Source organism: Nannospalax galili, unplaced genomic scaffold (assembly GCF_000622305.1).
Source record: "Nannospalax galili isolate Female #2095 unplaced genomic scaffold, S.galili_v1.0 scaffold741, whole genome shotgun sequence".
NCBI classification, from domain to species: domain Eukaryota; kingdom Metazoa; phylum Chordata; class Mammalia; order Rodentia; family Spalacidae; genus Nannospalax; species Nannospalax galili.
Window position 1 is genome coordinate 914,236 of NW_008346093.1, and position 19,801 is coordinate 934,036.

At 45.8% G+C, this 19,801-nt stretch overlaps 1 protein-coding gene across 1 annotated transcript; it reads left to right on the top strand.

The window, feature by feature from the left end:
* Positions 1–2,098: 2,098 nt before the first annotated feature.
* Positions 2,099–16,324, top strand: Tbc1d25 (TBC1 domain family member 25). Its single transcript, XM_008842534.3, has 6 exons — positions 2,099–2,335; positions 4,436–4,545; positions 5,565–5,716; positions 12,492–12,619; positions 12,763–12,951; positions 13,188–16,324. The coding sequence occupies exons 1-6, from the start codon at positions 2,234–2,236 to the stop codon at positions 14,541–14,543; spliced, it is 2,037 nt and encodes a 678-aa protein (XP_008840756.1). The 5' UTR covers positions 2,099–2,233; the 3' UTR covers positions 14,544–16,324.
* The last annotated feature ends 3,477 nt before the right edge of the window (positions 16,325–19,801 follow it).

Sequence of the window (19,801 nt, forward strand, 5' to 3'; positions counted from 1 at the left end):
AAAAACAAAAAAAAGAAAAAAAGAAAAAAAGAAAAGAAAAGAAAGAAGATTTCAAGATCAGCCTGTATTTTGTCCAAATGACATGGATGTTATGTAGTGAAATGTGGGTAATATATTTTTTCAGTTTACAAAAATTTTCTCAGTGCTGGGTGTGGTGGGGCAACATAATTTAAAATAAAATAATTAAAATTTTTGTTCTCAAAAGAGCAAAATATACTTTATAAAAAATGGAAAATGAGCCGGACGTGGTGGTGCACGCCTTTAATCCCAGCACTTGGGAGGCAGAGACAGGTGGATCTTTGTGAGTTCGAGGCCAGCCTGGTCTACATAGTGAGTTCCAGGACAGCTGGGGCTACAAGGAGACCCTGTCTCGAAAAGGCAAAAAAAAAAAATGGAAGTGAACCAACTCCCCCAAGTTATCCTCTGACTTCTAGATACATGCCATGGCACACACACATACACACACACACACACACACACACAAGCATAATAAATAAAATACAATAAAAATGGATTTTAATTTTTTTCTGCTGGTCGTGGTGGTACATGCCTTTAATCCCAATACTCCAGAGGCAAAGGCAGATGGATCTCTGAGTTTGAGGGCAGCCTGATCTATACAGAGTCCCAAACCTACAAGAGCTACATAGTGAGATCCTGTCTCAAAATAATTTTTTCAGAGGGGTGTGGTGGCACACATCTTTAATCTCAGCACTTAAGAGGTAGAGGCAGGCAGATCTTTGTGAATTCAAGGCCACCCTGGTCTACATAGGGAGTTCCAGACCAGCTGGGGCTATAGGAGACTCTGTCTCAAAAGGACAATAGTAATAGTAATAATAATAACCTAATGAAGTATATCGGGTTCAAAAACTAAAACTCACACATACCGTTCTAAGTGTAAATTAAGACTCTAGAAGGTGAACACTGACAGTGGCATGCACCTGAACTGTAATCACAGCTCTCTGGAGGCTGGGGTTAGTAGGGATAAGTTCCAGCTCTCACACACACTCCATTTTCCCTGCCCCCCCAAGGCCAGGAAATTAGTGAGACTGTGAAAAAAATATCCTAAATTGAGGCTAGAGATGGCTGGGCAGTTAAGAGTACTAGCTGCTTTTGCAGTGGATCCCGATTCGGTTCCTTGCCCCCACATGTAGCTAACAGCCGACCCTAATTCCATTTTTTTTTTTCTGTCTTTTTGAGACAGGGTCTCCTTGTAGCCCCAGCTGTTCTGGAACTCGCTATGTAGACCAGGCTGGCCTCGAACTCACAAACATCCGCCTGCCTCTGCCTCCCGAGTGCTGAGATTAAAGGTGTGCGCCACCACACCCGGGCCTAATTCTATTTTTAAGGGATGTGATGTCCTCTTCTAGCCTCCGTGAGCATTGCACGGGTGCACTTACATATATGTAGGCAAAACATTCATACACATTAAAAAATTAAAAATCCACGGGGCCGGGTGTGGTGGCGCATGCCTTTAATCCCAGCACTAAGGAGGCAGAGGCAGGCGGATCTCTGAGTTCAAGGCCAGCCTGGTCTACATAGTGAGCTCTAGGACAGCTGGGGCTACAGAGAGACCCTGTTTCAAAAAGACCAAAAAAAAAATCCTAATGAAAATAAAAATTAAAAAATGGGGCTGGAGAGATGGCTAGGCGGTTAAAAGTGAGTGAGTGCTGGTCTTCCACTCACAGCAGCCTGTAACTCCAGTATGGAACTCATATGCACAAACCCACATAGACCACACATATACACGTGATTTTAAAAGAATAATAAAGTAAAATTTAAAATAAAATCAAAACTTTGGAATAAGGGGTTTTTTTCCCCTTCACCAGAACCATTAGAAGGGAAGGCCTCAGATATTTGAAACCCATGACATCATCTGTCATCAGAGGCACATGGCAACTCCCGGCAGGTTGTGGAGCGTTAATGTCACACAGGGGCTTCCTCCTTGTCCTTTTTCTCGAACAGGTGTCAGTTTAGCAGTCTGCCCTTGAGTCCGGAAGTAGACTCCATAAACAACGGAGCCACCGGACCTGGCGCAAGTGCGCACTAGGCGCATGCGCAGTGGTGACCCGTAGCCAGGGCCAGGTGGGCGGGGCGGGGGTGGTGGTGGCAGGGTCGCACGGTACCCTCTGCGCCTGCGCCCTGTTGCGAGGTGGGGGCCGCGGGCGCCTGTTCGTAAGGTTCGCGCTGGGATAGGGGGCAGCTGTCACCCAGACACAGACCGTTCAGCGACGGGATGGCGACAGCCTCCGCGGCCTTGGACTTGGCGGGCGAGGGCGCCCAGGCGGCAGCCGCGGCTGAGGAGGAGGAGCGAGAGGTGGTACGGGTCCGCGTCAAGGTGAGGCTGGCGGCCCTTCGGCCAGGCTGCCTGGACACCCAGAAGACTGAAAGGCGGTGGTTGCGATTCGATGGAGGGCGGGACCTGAAATTTGGGGCGTTGTTTGGTGGGGGCGAGGCTTGAGAGCTAAATGATGCGGGGAATGAAGTCGTGGGTCTTGGGATAGCCTACGGTGTGGGACTGAAATAAAAGGGTAGGAGCCCATAGAGTGGATGCATGAAGCTTATGGGTAGAGGGACAGGCTGTATGGTTAGAGGAAGGGCCGTTAGAACATGGAGGAATGACGGAAAAGTTGTTGCTGTCTGAAAGGGGAGTCTAGGGACTGTAGAGATGGCTCAGTGGTTAAGAGCACTCTTTCAGAAGACCCGGGTTCAGTTCCCAGCACTCACATGGCAGCTAACAACTGTCTGTAACTCCATATCCAGGGGATCCGCCGCGCCTCTCCTTGGGCATTGCATGACATGGGTGCGCTAATACACATGCAGGCAATACACATAAAATAAAAACAATAAGTAAAATATGTTTAAAAAATAAAGTCAGGGGCTGGAGAGATGGCTCAGCGGTTAAGAGCACTGATTGCTCTTGCAGAGGACCTGGGTTCGATTCCCAACACCCACATGGGGGCTACGAACCATCCTTAACTCCAGTTCCAGGGGAATCCAAAGCCCTCTTCTGACCTCCGCAGCATTGCATGACATGGGTGCACTCACATACACACAGGCAATACACTCATACACATAAAATAAAAACAAAGTAATAAATAAAATATTTTTAAAAATAAACACCTAGCTGTCAGACAGTACACTTTCATGTGTGTCCCCACTCCTGAGTCCACATGCTTGTATGGGGTCCAAAAACAGTTAAATGACATGGTTTGAATACTGGTATCATGAGAAAATAATGAAAAGTTCAGGGAGTTGTATAGGAACATCACCAAAAGAGGATTGGAGGCACAGAGACCCTAATAAAAAAAAGGGGGGGGTTAGTCATGTGTATTTCAGGTGAGGGAAAGAGTTCTAGATAGAAGAAACAGCACAAAGGCTGGGAGGTGGAAGTGAAAACGGTATGTTCTTGTAGGTTCCCATATTGGGGCAGGAAAACCAAGGGCTAGAGGAGCATATGAATCAGAAAGGTAAGAGGAGGGCAAGTGGTGAGGCACTTGTGATGTACATGTTGAGGAAGAACAGGTTTTTCTGTTGCAGTAATCCCAGCTAGCAGTGTGACTGGTGGCTCAGACTGGGGTGGTGGCATTGGCAGGGATGAGAAGGTCAACAGATCACTTTAGTGTACTACTAAAGTAGACCTTTGGGAATTAAGGGGAAAAAAAGTATACTGAGCTGTGAGCCATACGAAGTGGGAAGTGTGCTCCAGACCAAGGGGGATCAGCACACACAGAGACCTAGAGGCAGGATGTGTTCAAGGTAATTTCCAACAGCTTGGTACTACTAGAATGCAAAGTTCAAAAAATCTGTGTGAGGAGGGCTAGCTGAGGACTCTGGGGGTGTCATTGAAGAGATTTAAGCAGCAGAGTTATAGGTAGATTTACTAGATTGATTATAGTGTTAGAGGACTGATATTTTATTGTGGTCTGGGTGGACATGGTGATTCTGAAAACCATATTTAAGGGACTCTAAAAGGATTGAATATCTAGGTTATTGCAGTAGCTCTTTCCTCATTAGACTGCTCGCTCCCACCAGTCTTTTTTAAAAATGTTTTTTATTTTATGAATGTATTGCCTGCATGTATGTATGGAACTGGACTTAGAAGCAGTTGTTGGTTGCTATGTGGGTGCTGGGAATTGAACCCAGATCCTCTGCAAGAGTAGCCCGTGCCCTTAGCCACTGAGTCATCTCTCCAGCACCCCCACCAGTCTTCTTGCAGAGCAGACACAGGATCTGATCAAATTCTAAAGATACATCCATCCCTTCTTGGCCCAGAAACTGCCTGTGGCTTCCCCTCACTTAAAACTAACCAGAATTCTTTGCTAAATCTGGCCCCTGCCACTTCTTTGACCCTGCCTTCTAGTGCTCTGCAAGTCACCCACTCTTCAGCGTGGTGACCTAGCCCCTTCATGGCCTACTTCATGTCTTCTCTTCCCAGAAATATGAGAGCTTCTTGTCACCTGAATTCCGCTCTTTTGCTGTAGACCCTCAGATCACCTCACTGGACGTGTTACAACACATCCTCATCAGAGCCTTTGACTTGAATGGGTGAGTGGGAGGATGCAGTGGGCTACTCACCTCAACAATTGTCTGGGTTTTTTTGTTTTGTTTTTCAAATAATCTCACAATGAACAGCCAAATGTGTATATCATATTTGGAGTGTTTGAGAGACATATAGTCATAAGATAAATTAGCAGTGGATTGCTGGGCTACATACAGGGTGTGTGTTTTATACTTTCAATGGACATTTCCAAAATGGGTCTCCAGGTAGGTTTTACCAATACAGCTTCACTGGAGCATATAAATTTTTCTTTCACCAGGTGTGGTGATGCATGCCTATAATCTTAGTACTCAGGAGGCCGAGGAGGGAGGATCAAGGACAGCCTAGGCTACATAGTGAAATTGTCTCAAAAAAAAGAAAATAAAAAATTGCTTGTTTCTCTCATGCCCTCACAAACAATGGTTACTATAAGACATTGCAAAATTTGCCAATCTGATAGCTGAAAGTTGATGTCTCTTGGGGGGAAGATGTGATGGTTAGTTTGTTGTGGTACTTTTGGAGGAATACATAACTGTGATAATAAACAGAATTGATAGGTAGTCATCCATGGTTTGCAGTGATTGCAAACAGCATATTTTGCATAATTACAGCAGTATATCTGAAAAATAACTCTTAGTTGGTATTTGACTTTTGGGCATAAACATTTTTGTTGTGAAAAATAAACATATAGACTGCTTTATTTTTTTATGTAGTAAGAAGGCTGCTTTCTTCCCACTTCTCTCCCTCAACTACACTGTTACCATCCCCAGAGGGGACCAACATTTTGCCAGTTTTCAATGTGCTCTCCAGATATAAGCAGGTGTGTATCTGTTTCTGTGTTTGTGTGACAAAGTGGATATAAACAACCTGACCTCAGGCTACCTACAATCCTTAGCTTAGTTCCAGATTTTAAAATAGTGAGAAGTTGTCTTCAATACCTTCCATATTACCTTCCTTGTTTTATAAGCTGTTCCTGAGGCTTCTGGGGAACTGGAGAGCCTAGAATTCTTTCATATCCTCTGTCCAGGAAGAACTTTGGCATCAGCTACCTGGCACGGGACCGGATAGGACAGGAAACTTTCCTCTCCCTCCTTTCTGATTGGGACCTCAGCACAGCTTTTGCCACTGCCTCCAAACCTTACCTGCAGTTACGAGTAGACATTCGGCCCTCAGAGGACAGTGAGTACCCAGTGCCCTAAGGCGCTGCTTTGAGGTACACCTTTTCCCCATAGGGTAGTAACTTTATTCCTCACTACATTTCTGGTGGGCCACAAGGCCTCAATTTCTTTTAAAAAATATTATTAGTGTCTGTTGAGTATGATGTGTGAAAGTATGGGAACTTGTGCCTCAGTCCACCTGTGGAGAAAGTTTTCAGGAGTCAGTTCATTCTCCTTCTACTATGGGTTTCATGGATTGAACTCAGGTGATCAGGCTTTTACTTGCTGAACTATCTTGCCTGCTTGGCCTCATTTTCTTCAATTTTCAAATAGTGACGATAGTGTCTTACAAGAATAATATTATGAGGACTCAATAAAGACATTTTTTGGCTTGCTTGTTTGTTTTTTTGTCTCTTTGAGACAGGGAACTCTGGCCTGGAACTCTATGTAGACCAGGCTGGCCTGGAACTCAGAGATCTACCTGCTTTTGCCTCCCAAGTGCTGAGAGAGTGTTTGCCTAGCCTGTGTTCAATCCCCAGTATAGCCAAAAAAAAGAAAAAAAAAGTTCATTATGAACCTGGCATAATGGCACACATCTTTAAATCCCAGCATCAGAGAGTCAAAGGCAGGCTGATCTCCATGAGATCAATGCCATCCTGGTCTACATAGGGAGTTCTAGGCCAGCTGGAGCTCTAAGGAGATCCTGTCTCAAAAAAAACAAAAGGGGGCTGGAGAGCTAGCTTAGCAGTTAAGAGTACCGTCTACTTTGGCAGAAGGTTTGCTTCCCAGCACCCACATGGTGGCTAACAGCTGTCCATAGCTCCAGTTCCAGGGGATCTGATGCCGTCTCCTGGCCTCTGCGAGTACTGCGTGACATAGGTGCACTTATATACATGCAGGCAAAACACTCATACACATGAAATAAAATAAATAAAATTTTAAAAACCAAAAAACATTATAATAGTAATGGTGATAGTATTTTGTTGTTGTTGTTCTTTTTGAGACGGTCTCTCTGTAGTCCCAGCTGTCCTGGTTTCACTATGGAGACCAGGCTGGCCTCGAACTCACAGAGAGTGCTGGGATTAAAGGCGTGCGCCACCACGCCCAGCCAGACATAGTATTTTTAAATTTCTTCTTATTACAGTGTGCAGGGGTGGGTGAGTGATGTGTGTGTGTATGTGGCGTGCGTACATGTGCATGTGCCACTTAAAGCATGTGGAGGCCAGAGGACAACATTCTGGAGCCAGTTCTCTTCTACCTTTACGTGGATTCTGTGGATCAAACAGGTTGTCAGGCTAGCAAGGGAAGTGCTTTTCCCCACTGAGCCCTCCTGCAGCCTGCTCATAATTTTTTTTTGTTTATATTGACACAAGTTCTCTAGCCCAGACTGATCTTGAGCTCCTATGTAGCCTGGAATGACCTTGAACTTCAGATCTTCTTGCCTCCACCTGAGTACTGGGATTACAAAAGTGTATTACCATACCCAGTTTCTATGGTGCTGGGGATTGAACCTTGGCTTCAGGCATGATAGGTAAGCACTCTTTCAGCTGAGCTATATCCCCAACCCTAGTAGTTGTATTTATTCATTCATCCATTTGTTTGCACTCTTGTTCAGGTATTTATTCTGATCTTACAGCTACTTCTTTTATTTTTCTTCCTACTTTTACCCATGCTTGTCCCTGTCAAACACAGAGGTAAACTTAAGACATGATCCCAGAAAATTTACTGTGGACTAATAGATAAAAGTACTCTTTTTTTGCCAGGCGTGGTAGCACACGCCTTTGATCCCAGCACTTAGTGACATCCTGGTCTACATATTGAGTTCCAGGTCAGCTGGGACTACAGGGAGACCGTACCTCAAAAAAAGACCAAAAAAAAGGTACTCTTGTTTGTTTTTGGTTTTTGTTTTATGAGACAGGGTCTATGTAGTACTGCCCTCCAACTCACAGATTGGCCTCCAACTCACAGAGATCCATCTGCCTCTGCCTCCTAAGTGCTGGAATTAAAGGCATGCACCATCATGCCTGGTCAGATTTAAATTTTTTTTTTTTTAGAAAAAACTCGCTACTCGATGTCCAGCCCCAGCCTCCTAAGTGCTGGAATTAAAGGCATGCACCATCATGCCTGGTCAGATTTTAATTTTTTTTTGAGACAAGGTCTCCCTGTAGCGCCACCCAGCTGGCCTGGAACTCCATATGTAAACCAGCCTGGCTTCATCTCACAGAGGTCTGCCTGCCTCTGCCTCTAGAGTACTGGGATTAAAGGTGTGCACCACCATGCACAGCTTTTTTGTTTTTGTTTTTGTTTTGTTTTGTTTTGTTTTTTGAGCTGGGTCTCACTACATAGAAGTGGCTGACTTGGAACTCACTATATAGACCAGGCTGGCCTTGAACCCACAGAGATCTACCTGCCTCTGCCTCTGGGATTAAAGGCACGTGCCACCATGCCTGGCCTTTTTAAATTTTATTTTATGTATATGTGTATGTCTGAGTCCATGTTTGTGTACCATCTTCTGGCCTCTGCAGGGCACTGCATGCATGTGGTGCACTTATATACATTCAGGCAAAACACTTAGACACATAAAACTAATGAATAAAAAAATTTGTTTTGGCCAGACATGGTGGCACACGCCTTTAATCCCAGCACTTGGGAGGCAGAGGAAGGCGGATCTCTGTGAGTTCAAGGCCAGCCTGGTCTACATAGTGAGTTCCAGGACAGCTGGGGCTATATAGGGAGACCCTGTCTCAAAAAGATAAAAAAAAACAAACACAACACATTACTCATGAGTTTGTGATGATGCTAATATAAATAAACGTTTGCTGCTACTTGTGTTTTACTGGTTAGCCCTGGCTGGCCTGGAACTCGCTATGTAGACTAGGATGGCCTCAAAGTCAGATATCTGCCTGCTTCTAGATCCCATATACTGAGGATCACTGTGAGCTTGAGGCCAGTCTGAGCTCCAGACTAAGTTCCAGGTCAGCCTGGGCTAGAGCAAAACCCTGCCTCAAAATTAAATTCTCAAATTTAAACAGACCAGGAGTGTAGGTCTATGGTAGAATGCCACCCCTCCCCCCCCCTTTTTTTTTGGTCTTTTTGAGCAGGGTCTCCCAGCTGCCCTGGAACTCACTATGTAGACCAGGCTGGCCTCAATCTCTCAGAGATCCACCTGCCTCTGCCTCCTAGGTGCTGGGATTAAAGGTGTACACCACCACACCCAGCTAGAAAACTTAATTTTAAAAACGAAAAGAAACTGGGGCTGGAGAGATGGCTCAAGAGTTAAGAGCACTGACTGCTCTTGCAGAGGACCCAGGTTCAATTCCCAGCACCCACATGGCGGCTACGAACTGTCCTTAACTCCAGTTCCAGGGCAATCCAAAGCCCTCTTCTGACCTCCGCCGCATTGCACGACATGGGTACACTCACATACATGCAGGCAATACATACACATAAAATAAAATGAACAAAATATTTTTTTTAAAAAGGAAAAGAGAGCTGGGCGTGGTGGCGCAGGCCTTTAGTCCCAGCACTTGGGAAGCAGAGGCAGGCAGATCTCTGTGAGTTCAAGGCCAGCCTGGTTTACATAGTGAATTCTAGGACAGCTGGGGCTACAGGGAGACCCTGTCTCAAAAAAAAAAGAGGAAAAGAAACTATCGTAAACAAAAGAAAATAAAAGGATGGGAGGAAAACATAGAGAAGGAAGAAACTTCTGATGTTTCACAGGCCAAAACTGGGTAAGGTCAAGCATAGCATGGTTTCTTTTATCTAATGTATACAACATACCTGTCCATTAATATTTTCTTGAAAATATGTCTAGGTTCTGGAGTAAGGTACATGAAGCTATGATCTCAGCTCTACTATTTCCTAGCTGTAGAATCTTGGTCACTTACTACTTCTTCCAAACCTTTTTGGTCATCTTCTGTAAAATGAGAATGATAATGTCATCATCTATCACTGTGGTGGGGAGAAATATCATGAATGTAAGATCAGAGTATAGGCTCTCAGATTTGGGCCTGGGCTTCACATTCCAGTTCTTTCATACACTAGCCATAAGGACCTGTTCCTTCATATAAAAATAACGATAAAGAGGCCTGGTGGTGCACGCCTTTAATCCCAGCATTTGGGAGGCAGAAGCAGGTGGATCTCTGTTAGTTCAAGGCCAGCCTGGTCTACATAGTGAGTTCCAGGACAGCTGGGGCTACAGGGAGACCCTGTCTCAAAAAGACCAAAAAAATTAAATAAATAACAATAAATGAGGCTGGAGAGATGGCTCAGTGGTTAAGAGCACTGGCTGTTGCAGAAGACCCAAGTTCACATCCCAGCACCCACATGGCAGGTAACAATAGTCCATGTCTTAGTTTGTTTCTCCATTGCTGTGACAAAACACTCTGACCAGTACCAACTTGGGGAGGAAAGGGTTTATTTGTCTTACAACTCCCAGGTCACAGTTCATCAGGGAGCCCAAGGTAGGAACTCAGGGCAGGAACCTGGAGGCAGGAGCTGGAGCACAGGCCATGGAGGAACGCTGCTTACAAGCTTGCTCCCCTGGCCCCTGCTCAGCCTGCTTTCTTATGCAACACAGGCCCACCTGCCCAAGGATGGCACCACCCACAGTGGGCTGGGCCCTCCCACATCACTTATCAAGAAGATGCCCCTCAGACATGGCCACAGGCCAATCCAATAGAGGCAATTTCCCGATTGAGGCTCCCTCAACCCAGGTGTGTCAAGTTGACACTAAAGCTATCCAGCACAGTTCATAACTCCAGTTCCAGGGCATCCAACACCCTCTTCTGTCTCTTCTCTTCCAACGCACTGCACAACAGGGGTGCACTTAACATACATGCAGGCATAACACTCATACACATAAAATAAAAATAAATAAATCAGGCCAGGTGTGGTGGTGCATACCTTTAATCCCAGTACCTGGGAGGCAGAGGCAGGTGGATCTCTGTAAGTTCAAGGCCAGCCTGGTTTACATAGCAAGTTGGAGGCCAGCTGGGACTACAGGGAGACCCTGTCTCAAAAAGACCAAGAAGAAAAAAAATCAATAAAAAAGTTTTTAAAATACTTTTACAGGGCTGGGCGTGGCAATGCATGCCTTTAATCCCAGCACTCAGGAGGCAGAGGCAGGTAGATCTCTGTGAGTTCAAGGCCTGCCTGGTCTACATAGTGAGTTCCAGGACAGCTGGGGCTACAGGGAGACCCTGTCTCAAAAAAGAGAAAAATAAATAAATAAATAAATAAATAAATAAAAAATAAAATACTTTTACAAACAAAAATAATGATAGAATGAGGTGGCACATACCTGTAAGGCCTTTAATCCCAGCTACTCAGGAGGCTGAGGCACAAGGAGGTTCAGTGCCTGCATGGGTAATTTAATAAGACCCTTTCTCAAAAAAAAAGTTTTTAAAAGGCCTGGGGATGTAGTTCAACAGGAAAACGCCTAGTTAAGGCCCTGAGTTTGATCCCCAGAAACACACACAGAGATTTTCTTTAAGAAAAAAAAAAAAAGCCAGGCGTGGTGGTGCACGCCTTTAATCCCAGCACTTGGAAGGTAGAGGCAGGTGGACCTTTGTGAGTTCAAGGCCAGCCTGGTCTACATAGTGAGTTCCAGGACAGCTGGGGCTACAAGGAGACCCTGTCTCAAAAAAACACACACACACACACACACACACACACACAAAAAGCCAGCCAGGTGTGGTAGTACATGCCTTTAATCCCAGCACTCGGGAGGCAAAGGCAGGAGGATCTCTGTGTGTTCAAGGCCAGCCTGGTCTACAAAGTGAGTTCCAGGCCAGCTGGGGGTCCTGGGAGACCCTGTCTTAACAAAAAGGACCCCCAAATAATAATACTAGCTGATAACCCCATCATAATAAATGAAAGGAACTACTTTAAGCCCCTTATAAATATTAACTCAATATTCTCATTAATCCTATCAATTAGGGACTACTATAAACACTTATTCTTTATTTTTATCACATTTGTGTGTGTGTGTGTGTGTGTGTGTGTGTATCACAATGTTCTTGTGGTCAGAGGACAACTACCATGTGAGTGCCGGCAATCAACTTCAGGTTACAAATGCTTTTACCCACTGAGCCATCTCACCAGCCCTCACTTTAAAAAAATTTTGAGCTGTGTGTGGTGGTGCACGCCTTTAATCCCAGCACTTGGGAGGCAGAGGCAGGCAGTTCTCTGTGAATTCAAGGGCAGCCTGGTCTACATACTGAGTTCCAGGGGCTACAGGGAGACCCTGTCTCAAAAAAGGCAATTTTTTTTGAGATACAGTCTCACTATCTGGCTCAAGCCCTGAATTCTCTATTTTCCTGCCCCAGCCTCCAGAGTAGCTGATTACAGGCCTATACCACCAGGCTAAGTGGGTATTATTTTTTACAATAATGTCATAGTAAGTGCTCAATAACATTATGTAAATCATTAAAATATCAAAGACTTCCCAGCCATTTTGTGCAATAGATACCAACAAAAGAATTGCTCAGGGCTGATTTTTTTTTTTTTTTGAGTCAGGGTCTCCCTGTAGTCCCAGCTGTCCTGGAACTCCCTAGGTAGACCAGACTGGCCTCAAACTCACAGAGATCTGCCTGCCTATGCCTCCCAAGTGCTGGGACTAAATGCATGCACTACCATGCTCAGCGGCCTGACTTTTTTTTACATTGTTTGAATGATAGGGGAAGTGGTAGTAGTTGTTCATTGCCCTTCAGGTAGCCATGCTTTGGAAGAGAAACTCAGCACTGAGGTCTGGGTTCTCATCCCTGCTCTTACAGTGCTTTCCTTTATGTGCTCAGGCCCATTACTGGAAGACTGGGACATAATAAGCCCCAAGGATGTCATTGGTTCCGATGTGCTACTGGCTGAGAAACGGTCATCGCTGACAACAGCTGCTCTGCCTTTTACACAATCCATCCTCTTTCAGGTGATTTCAGGAGACTGGGAGTTCCAGCTGTGGGTGGAAGGAAGGGCCTATCTGGAACCCTAATCCAGAGCTTGCTGGTTGGCATCTACCCCTATCCTGCCCAGGTGACCAGTGGCCTCCTTCCTTCCTTCCTTCCTTCCCAGGTGGGCCGTACTTTGTCTAAGGTCCAGCAAGTGCTTAGCTGGTCATATGGAGAAGATGTCAAGCCTTTCAAGCCACCTCTGAGTGATGCTGAGTTTCACACATACCTAAACCATGAAGGCCAGCTCTCCCGTCCTGAGGAATTGCGCCTGCGGATCTATCATGGCGGTGTGGAGCCTTCACTACGAAAGGTGAGCCTCTTTAGTCATTTACTGCACTCATTACTTTGTGGTCATTGGTAGCTCATGAGTAGGATGGAGATGGTCCAGGACAGGAGGCTGTGTTTCAGGAGTCAATGGCAGGAAGGCAGACTTGTCACAAAGAGGACAGAACCCCCAGGAAAGAGGGTAGGTGTTAAGTAATTGACATGACTCTAGCAGCTCAATGGTAAGAACAGTCTCATCCCTTTTCTTTTGTACCTGGCCAGGTGGTGTGGCGCTACCTGCTGAATGTGTACCCAGATGGGCTGACAGGCCGTGAGCGGATGGACTACATGAAACGTAAAAGTCGGGAGTATGAGCAGCTCAAAAGCGAGTGGGCCCAGCGAGTGAACACCGAGGACCTGGAATTCATCCGTAGCACAGTCCTCAAAGATGTGCTTCGAACAGACCGGGCCCACCCCTACTATGCAGGGCCTGAGGATGGCCCACACCTACGGGCCCTTCATGACCTTCTTACTACATATGCTGTTACCCATCCACAGGTGTCCTACTGCCAGGGCATGAGTGACCTGGCCTCACCCATCCTTGCTGTCATGGACCATGAGGGCCATGCTTTTGTCTGCTTTTGTGGCATCATGAAGCGTCTAGCTGCCAACTTCCATCCTGATGGCCGTGCCATGGCCACCAAGTTTGCCCACCTCAAGCTACTATTGAGACATGCTGACCCAGACTTTTACCAGTACCTGCAAGAAGCAGGTGCTGACGACCTCTTTTTCTGTTACCGCTGGCTGCTGCTGGAGCTTAAGCGTGAATTTGCCTTTGATGATGCACTCCGAATGCTTGAGATCACCTGGAGTTCACTGCCCCCTGACCCTCCTGAACATGAAGTAGAGCTTGTTGGACCCCCCAGCCAAGTAGCAGACACTGGCTTTGGTGGCCATAAGAGACGGCCAGTACGTCAGAGACATATGTTGAGACCTGCTGGTGGAGGCAGTGCTTTTGAAGATGCTGTTGACCACTTATCCACATCCAGCCAGGGGCCTGGTGGTGGGGGACGTCTTCTGAGACAAGCCAGTCTGGATGGTCTTCAGCAACTCAGGAATAACATGGGCACCAGAAGGGATCTTCTGGTCCAGCTGCCCCACCCAGCTGCCCTCATTAGCTCTAAGTCCCTCTCTGAGCCCTTGTTGAACTCCCCAGACCCACTCCTCTCCTCTTCTTCCCACCCGGATTCTCCATCTTCTTCATCTCCACCATCCACCCAGGAGGCTTCTCCTGGTGAAATGGCTGTTGGATCACCCTTGATGCAAGAGGCAGGCTCCCCTGGAGACCCTGGGAGCTCCGTGCCACCCCCACCTCCAGTGGGCCTTCCTCCACCCCAGGAGTTTGGCCGAGGGAACCCATTCATGCTCTTTCTCTGCCTGGCCATCCTGCTGGAACACCGTGACCATATCATGCGGAACAGCCTAGATTACAATGAGCTGGCCATGCACTTTGACCGCCTAGTGCGTAAACACCACCTCGGGCGAGTCTTGCGTAGGGCCAAGGCTCTCTTCGCTGATTACCTGCAGTCTGAAGTGTGGGACTCGGAGGAGGGGGCTGAGGCCACAGCTCCATCTTAATTGTGTCCTTCCATCCCTCCAAGCCCATTCTTTGTCATGAGAGCCCACACATGAGCCATCACTCCCTGCCTGAAATCCCTAGAATGTTGGAACCTGGGGTCCTTTCTCCCAGGTTTGAGTGTGTGGCTCAGCCTTAGCACTGTCCCATGGAGACTGCAGCCTCTTTTCTGTTTTGTTTTTGTGTGTGAGTGTGAGTGTGTATGTGTGTTGTTTCTAAACTGTTCTTTGCACACACAAAGGTCACTGTGGTCTGTGTATTTATCTGCCTCCTGGATGTTATAAGATGAAGCCACTGTGGGCGCTTTAGCTGACAGGACTGAAATACTTCAGCTGGTGTAGGGTGGCTCCTGCTTTCTCAGCAGCAGGAAGAGTGACTGCTGAAAATCAGTTATAGAAGGTGAGCTCAGACCCATGACTGCCCTAGAAAAGCCTAAATTTGTTTTTGGTACGTTTGTCTGCCTGTAATGTAAAGGTCTGCATGATAGCTGTAAATGTCACTTCAGGACAGGCAGAAAGAGGAAAAAAGTTTCTAGCTCAAAAGAAGGACAAGATTTAATACAAAGACTGGGAATTCATGGTCTACTTAGTAAACATAGGGTAGACACCCCTCGGCTACCACACATCAACATGTCTAGGATCTATACCCTTCTCTGTGAGTCTCATCAATGCATGATGTTGCTGGCAGTCCTAAGCAAAATACTATCACATTACTTGCTTCAGAGCCAGCTTGAGATGGAATATGCTATGCTTAGGGCCATAAACTGGGTTTCCAGTTGATGGATACTTAGCTTAACAATTTTAGCGATAGCAACCATTTACTTTCTGCCACTTATATGGAAAAAAGAAATCAAGCACTGATAAAACTTTGGCCCTGAAAGAGTTCACTTTCTTGGAAGATAATAATCAAAATTAGGTCCTTGACCAGGATACACCTAGATTCCAAGCTACTTGGGAGGCCAATGCAAGAGAATCACAAGTTTGAAGTTAGCCTGGGCTACATAGTGAGATTCCAAAGGGGGCGGAAAAAGGTAGACACATTCCCCGGCTTATCTTCTCTGAAGGTGGAGTTTCCTCACACAGTCTGGGAACTGTCCTGTACTAAGGATATGGCAAATAATGGATGTGTCAACTGGGGTCCCTAAGTCATGACCTAGCTAGTCAGTCAGGTCTGGCTTGAGGTTATTGTACTGTATATTGCTGCTAGAGATGAGGGGGCATCAGAGCAGATATCTTTTCATCTGCCTCCCCTCAGATTGCCATGTAAAACTGAAGGTGACCCTTTAAAGAGTCCCATCATCCCCCAGTATTAGAGGAGAGGTATTAGTCACTTGAAGAGCAGGACAAGACTAGATAGGACACAAGATTGTCGAAGATGTTCAGACACTGTAGGTCTACCAAGTGCATACTATGAATGAGGGGCTTGGACTCCATAGAGATCATCCATAATATGGAGTTGTAAGGGCTTTCTGGAGACCTCAAGTGTTCCTTTTGTCAGTAACCAGCTGATTATGGGGTGTGGTCTGTAATTAATGAGTTTTGATATTTAAAGGGCCAGACAAGTCCATTCTGTGTATGGTAGCTTGGGACCTTGAGTATTAATGAATCCTCTTGTGAACAGGAGGCTCAGATGCACTCTATAATTACTCTAGAATATTTGGGTCTTTTGGTCCCTGCCAAGATGGCAAATAATGTGAGAGGCTGAAGCCCATCACTGGAGAAACCATAGAGGAACACGTGGGTTCTAGGGCTGGTGAGATGCCTTGGTGGGTAAAGGTGCTTGCTGCCAAGCCTGACAACCTGAATTCAATTCTTAGAACCTACATGGTGGAAGGAAAGAACTGACCCTCGTAAGTTGTCCTCTAACCTCCAATGCACCCACATACTAAAATTAATTAAATCTGATTTTAAAAAGAAAACATAGGTTCTGGAAACTACAGCACAGCTCTGAGACCCATGAGAAAAGAAAAGGCTGCCTTGAACTGGTGGTATGTGTTTTGAGAGCTAGATGGCTGGAGGCAGCAAATACAGCCCAGGTTAGAGAAATGGAAATGCAAATTATTATGCCTCTGATCTTTTCCCCATGTTGCCTTGGGAAAATGTCTGCTGTTCTCCCTCACTGAAAGAAATCACCCAAACCCCAAGTATAGGTGCCTAGAGGAATAGTGCAAAGGCAGAAACTATCCTGGGCAGGTAGAGACCATCAGTGTTCTGGATGCTATGTTACTCTGAGGGAGACTACCTCCTCTTAAAGTGGCTTTCCTCTGAGGTTTTGACAGTGGCTCCTTACAAGGGCTTTGTAAGAGCAAGAGTGAGTGATAAGTACTACTGGCCCAACCCTCACACTTCTCTTTATCCCTCAAACTCCAGAAAAGTGAATAGAGAGGAGTTTGGTCTCAGCATTCCATAATGCATCCTACTAGCTAAAGTAGCAGGCAACTTCTGTTCAATATGAGCTCATCACCAAAATAATTAGATGATGCGGCAGTGAAACTACTGTGGAAAAAATTAGCCTGGCTGTATCTACTATTTATGACTATAACAAGTTACTCCCAAACCAAGCATCTCAAAGGGGATTTATCTTGTAGTTCCCAAAAGTCAGGAACCTGGGAGCTACCTTAACTGGGTGGGGTTTTTTGTGTGTGTATGTGGGGGGGGGTCTTTTGAGACAGTCTCCCTGTAGCTCCAGCTCGCCTGGAACTCACTATGTAGACCAGGCTGGCCTTGAACTCACAGAGATCCGCCTGCCTCTGCCTCCCAAGTGCTGGAACTAAAGGCATGCACCACCATGCCCTGACTCGAGGTTGCTACTAAAGTTTCAGTCAAGTTGTCAGCCAGAACTACAGTCAGCAGGAGGTGTGACCTGACTGATGTACCCACGTCCAACATGGCCTATTGGCAAGAGGTTTCCATTCTTAGTACCTAAAGTCTTTCAGTGAAGTTCCATACATTCTCTGGCCTAACTGGGAAGCTAAAACAACCCTAATTTTGAGAAGCTAACCCTTGGATGAAAGAAGAAATATTTAAAATACCAATGAGGGGCTAGAGAGATGGCTCAGCAGTTATGAGCACTTGCTGTTCTTCCAGAGGACCAGGGTTTGGTCCCCCAGGGCCCACATTGCATTTAACAACTGTCCTTAACTCCAGTTCCAGGGAATCTGATGCCCTTTTCTGGTCTCCACAGGCATTGCGTGCACAGTACACTTACATGTATGCAGGCAAAACATTCATGCACATAAAAATACTGAGGGGCTGGAGAGATGGCTCAGTGGTTAAGAGCACTGGCTGCTCTTGCAGATGACCTGGATTTGATTCCCAGAACCCACATGGCAGCTAATAACTGTCCTTAACTCCAGTTCCAGGGGATCTAATGTCCTTTATTTGGCCTCTGCCAGCATTGCACACATGGTGCACATGCATACATGTAGGCAAAACACTCATACACATAAAATATAAATTATAAAAATAACATACAAAGCTGGGTGTGGTGGCACACACCTGTACTCTCAGCACTCGGGAGGCAGAGGCAGGTGGATCTCTGTGAGTTCAAGGCCAGCCTGGTCTACATAGTGAGTTCCAGGACAGCTGGGGCTACAGGGAGACCCTGCTTCAAAAAGACAAAAAAAAAAAAACCATACAAAATTTGTGGAACAAAGCAAAGTTGATTAATAGAAGAAAAAATATAGCTTTAAAGACATCACAAATGAAAAGAGAGACCTGGCATGGTGGTGCCTTTAATCCTAGCATTAGGGAGACAGAGGCAGGTGGAGCTCTGTGAGTTCAAGGCCAGCCTGGTCTACATAGCAAGTTCCAGGCCAACTGGGGCTATAGGGAGACCCTGCCTCAATAACACACACAAAAAAAAGCCAGGCATGCTAGCTCATACCTATAATCTTAGCTCTCAGGAAACTGAGACAAGATTGTTGTGACTTCGAGAACAACCTGGGCTATAATGAGTTCCAGGCCAGCCAGCGTTACATAGCAAGACCTATGAGAGAAGAAAGAAAAAATCTAGATCTAAGATCTAAGCATTCAACTCAAGAAGTTGGACCAGGTTTGGTGGCTCAGGTCTGTAATTCCAGTTCTTGCAAGGCTGAGGCAGTGATCACCATGAGTTTGAGGCCAGCCTGAGCTACATGGGACCCTGTCTCAAAAAAAAAAAAAAAAAAAAAAAAAGCAAAAGCCAGGTGTGGCATGGTGGCACATGCCTTTAATCTCAGCACTTGGAAAGTAGAGGCAGATGGATCTCTCTGAGTTCAAGGCGAGCCTGGTATACATAGAAAGTTCCAGTCACAGTTATACTGTGAGACCCAATTTCAAGAAAAAAAAATGGGTTAGGCATGGTGGTACACACATTTAGTCCCAGTACTCAGGAGGCAGAGGCAGGTGGATCTCTGTGAGTTTGAGACTAGCCTAGTCTACATAGTGAGTTTCAGGCCAGCTAGGGCTACATAGTGAGATCCTGCCCCAACCCCTTTTCCCTTCCAAAAAGAATTAAGATCCACAATGACCTGTAGTCCCAGCTCTCCAGAGGCTAAGGCAGGATCATTTTAGTCCAACAGTTTGAGGCCACCCAAGACAACTTAGTGAGATCCCATTTCAAAAAATAAAAAGAGCTGGGCATGAAATGCACATCTGTAATACCAGGCAGGGAGATGGAGAGTTTGAGGCTAGCCTGGGCTATGTAGTGAGTTCCGGGCCAGCCTGATATACATAATGAGACTCTATCTCAAACAAATTTAACTCAATATAAATAGATGTGAATAAAAGAAAGATACTTTATGCTCTTTGCTGGGAAGATTTTGGTGGTATATTAGTTATCGGTAACAACTTACTGCAAAATTTATTGGCTTAAAATAATAAACACATTTAACTCCAGTTCCAGGGGATCCGACAGCCTCTTCTGTCCTCCAAGGGCATTGCACAACACAGGTGCACGTACCTACATGCAGGCAATACACGCATACACATAAAATAAAAAGAATAAATAAAATATTTTAAAAAATAAACACAGCCAGGCATGATGATGTTTGCACATAGTTTTGGCACTTGGGAGTCTATGGCAGAGGGATCAAGACAAAACAGACAAAGCAATCGAAATTTTCCATGTTTTTGGAAGGTCAGGATTCTGGGATTGGATAAGCTAGGTGCTTTTGACTTATACTGTTCATAGGGCTACTATTGGGATGTCAGCCTAGACTGCAGTTATCTGAAGGCTTGGATCCACTTCTAACAAGTCTTGTTCACATAGTTGTTGGCAG

Coding starts and splice junctions, on each gene's coding strand:
- Tbc1d25 (XM_008842534.3), top strand. CDS start 2,234: ATGGCGACAGCCTCCGCGGCCTTGGACTTGGCGGGCGAGGGCGCCCAG. Junction 12,620..12,762: donor CACAATCCATCCTCTTTCAG/GTGATTTCAGGA, acceptor CTTCCTTCCCAG/GTGGGCCGTACTTTGTCTAA. Junction 12,952..13,187: donor TGGAGCCTTCACTACGAAAG/GTGAGCCTCTTT, acceptor GTACCTGGCCAG/GTGGTGTGGCGCTACCTGCT.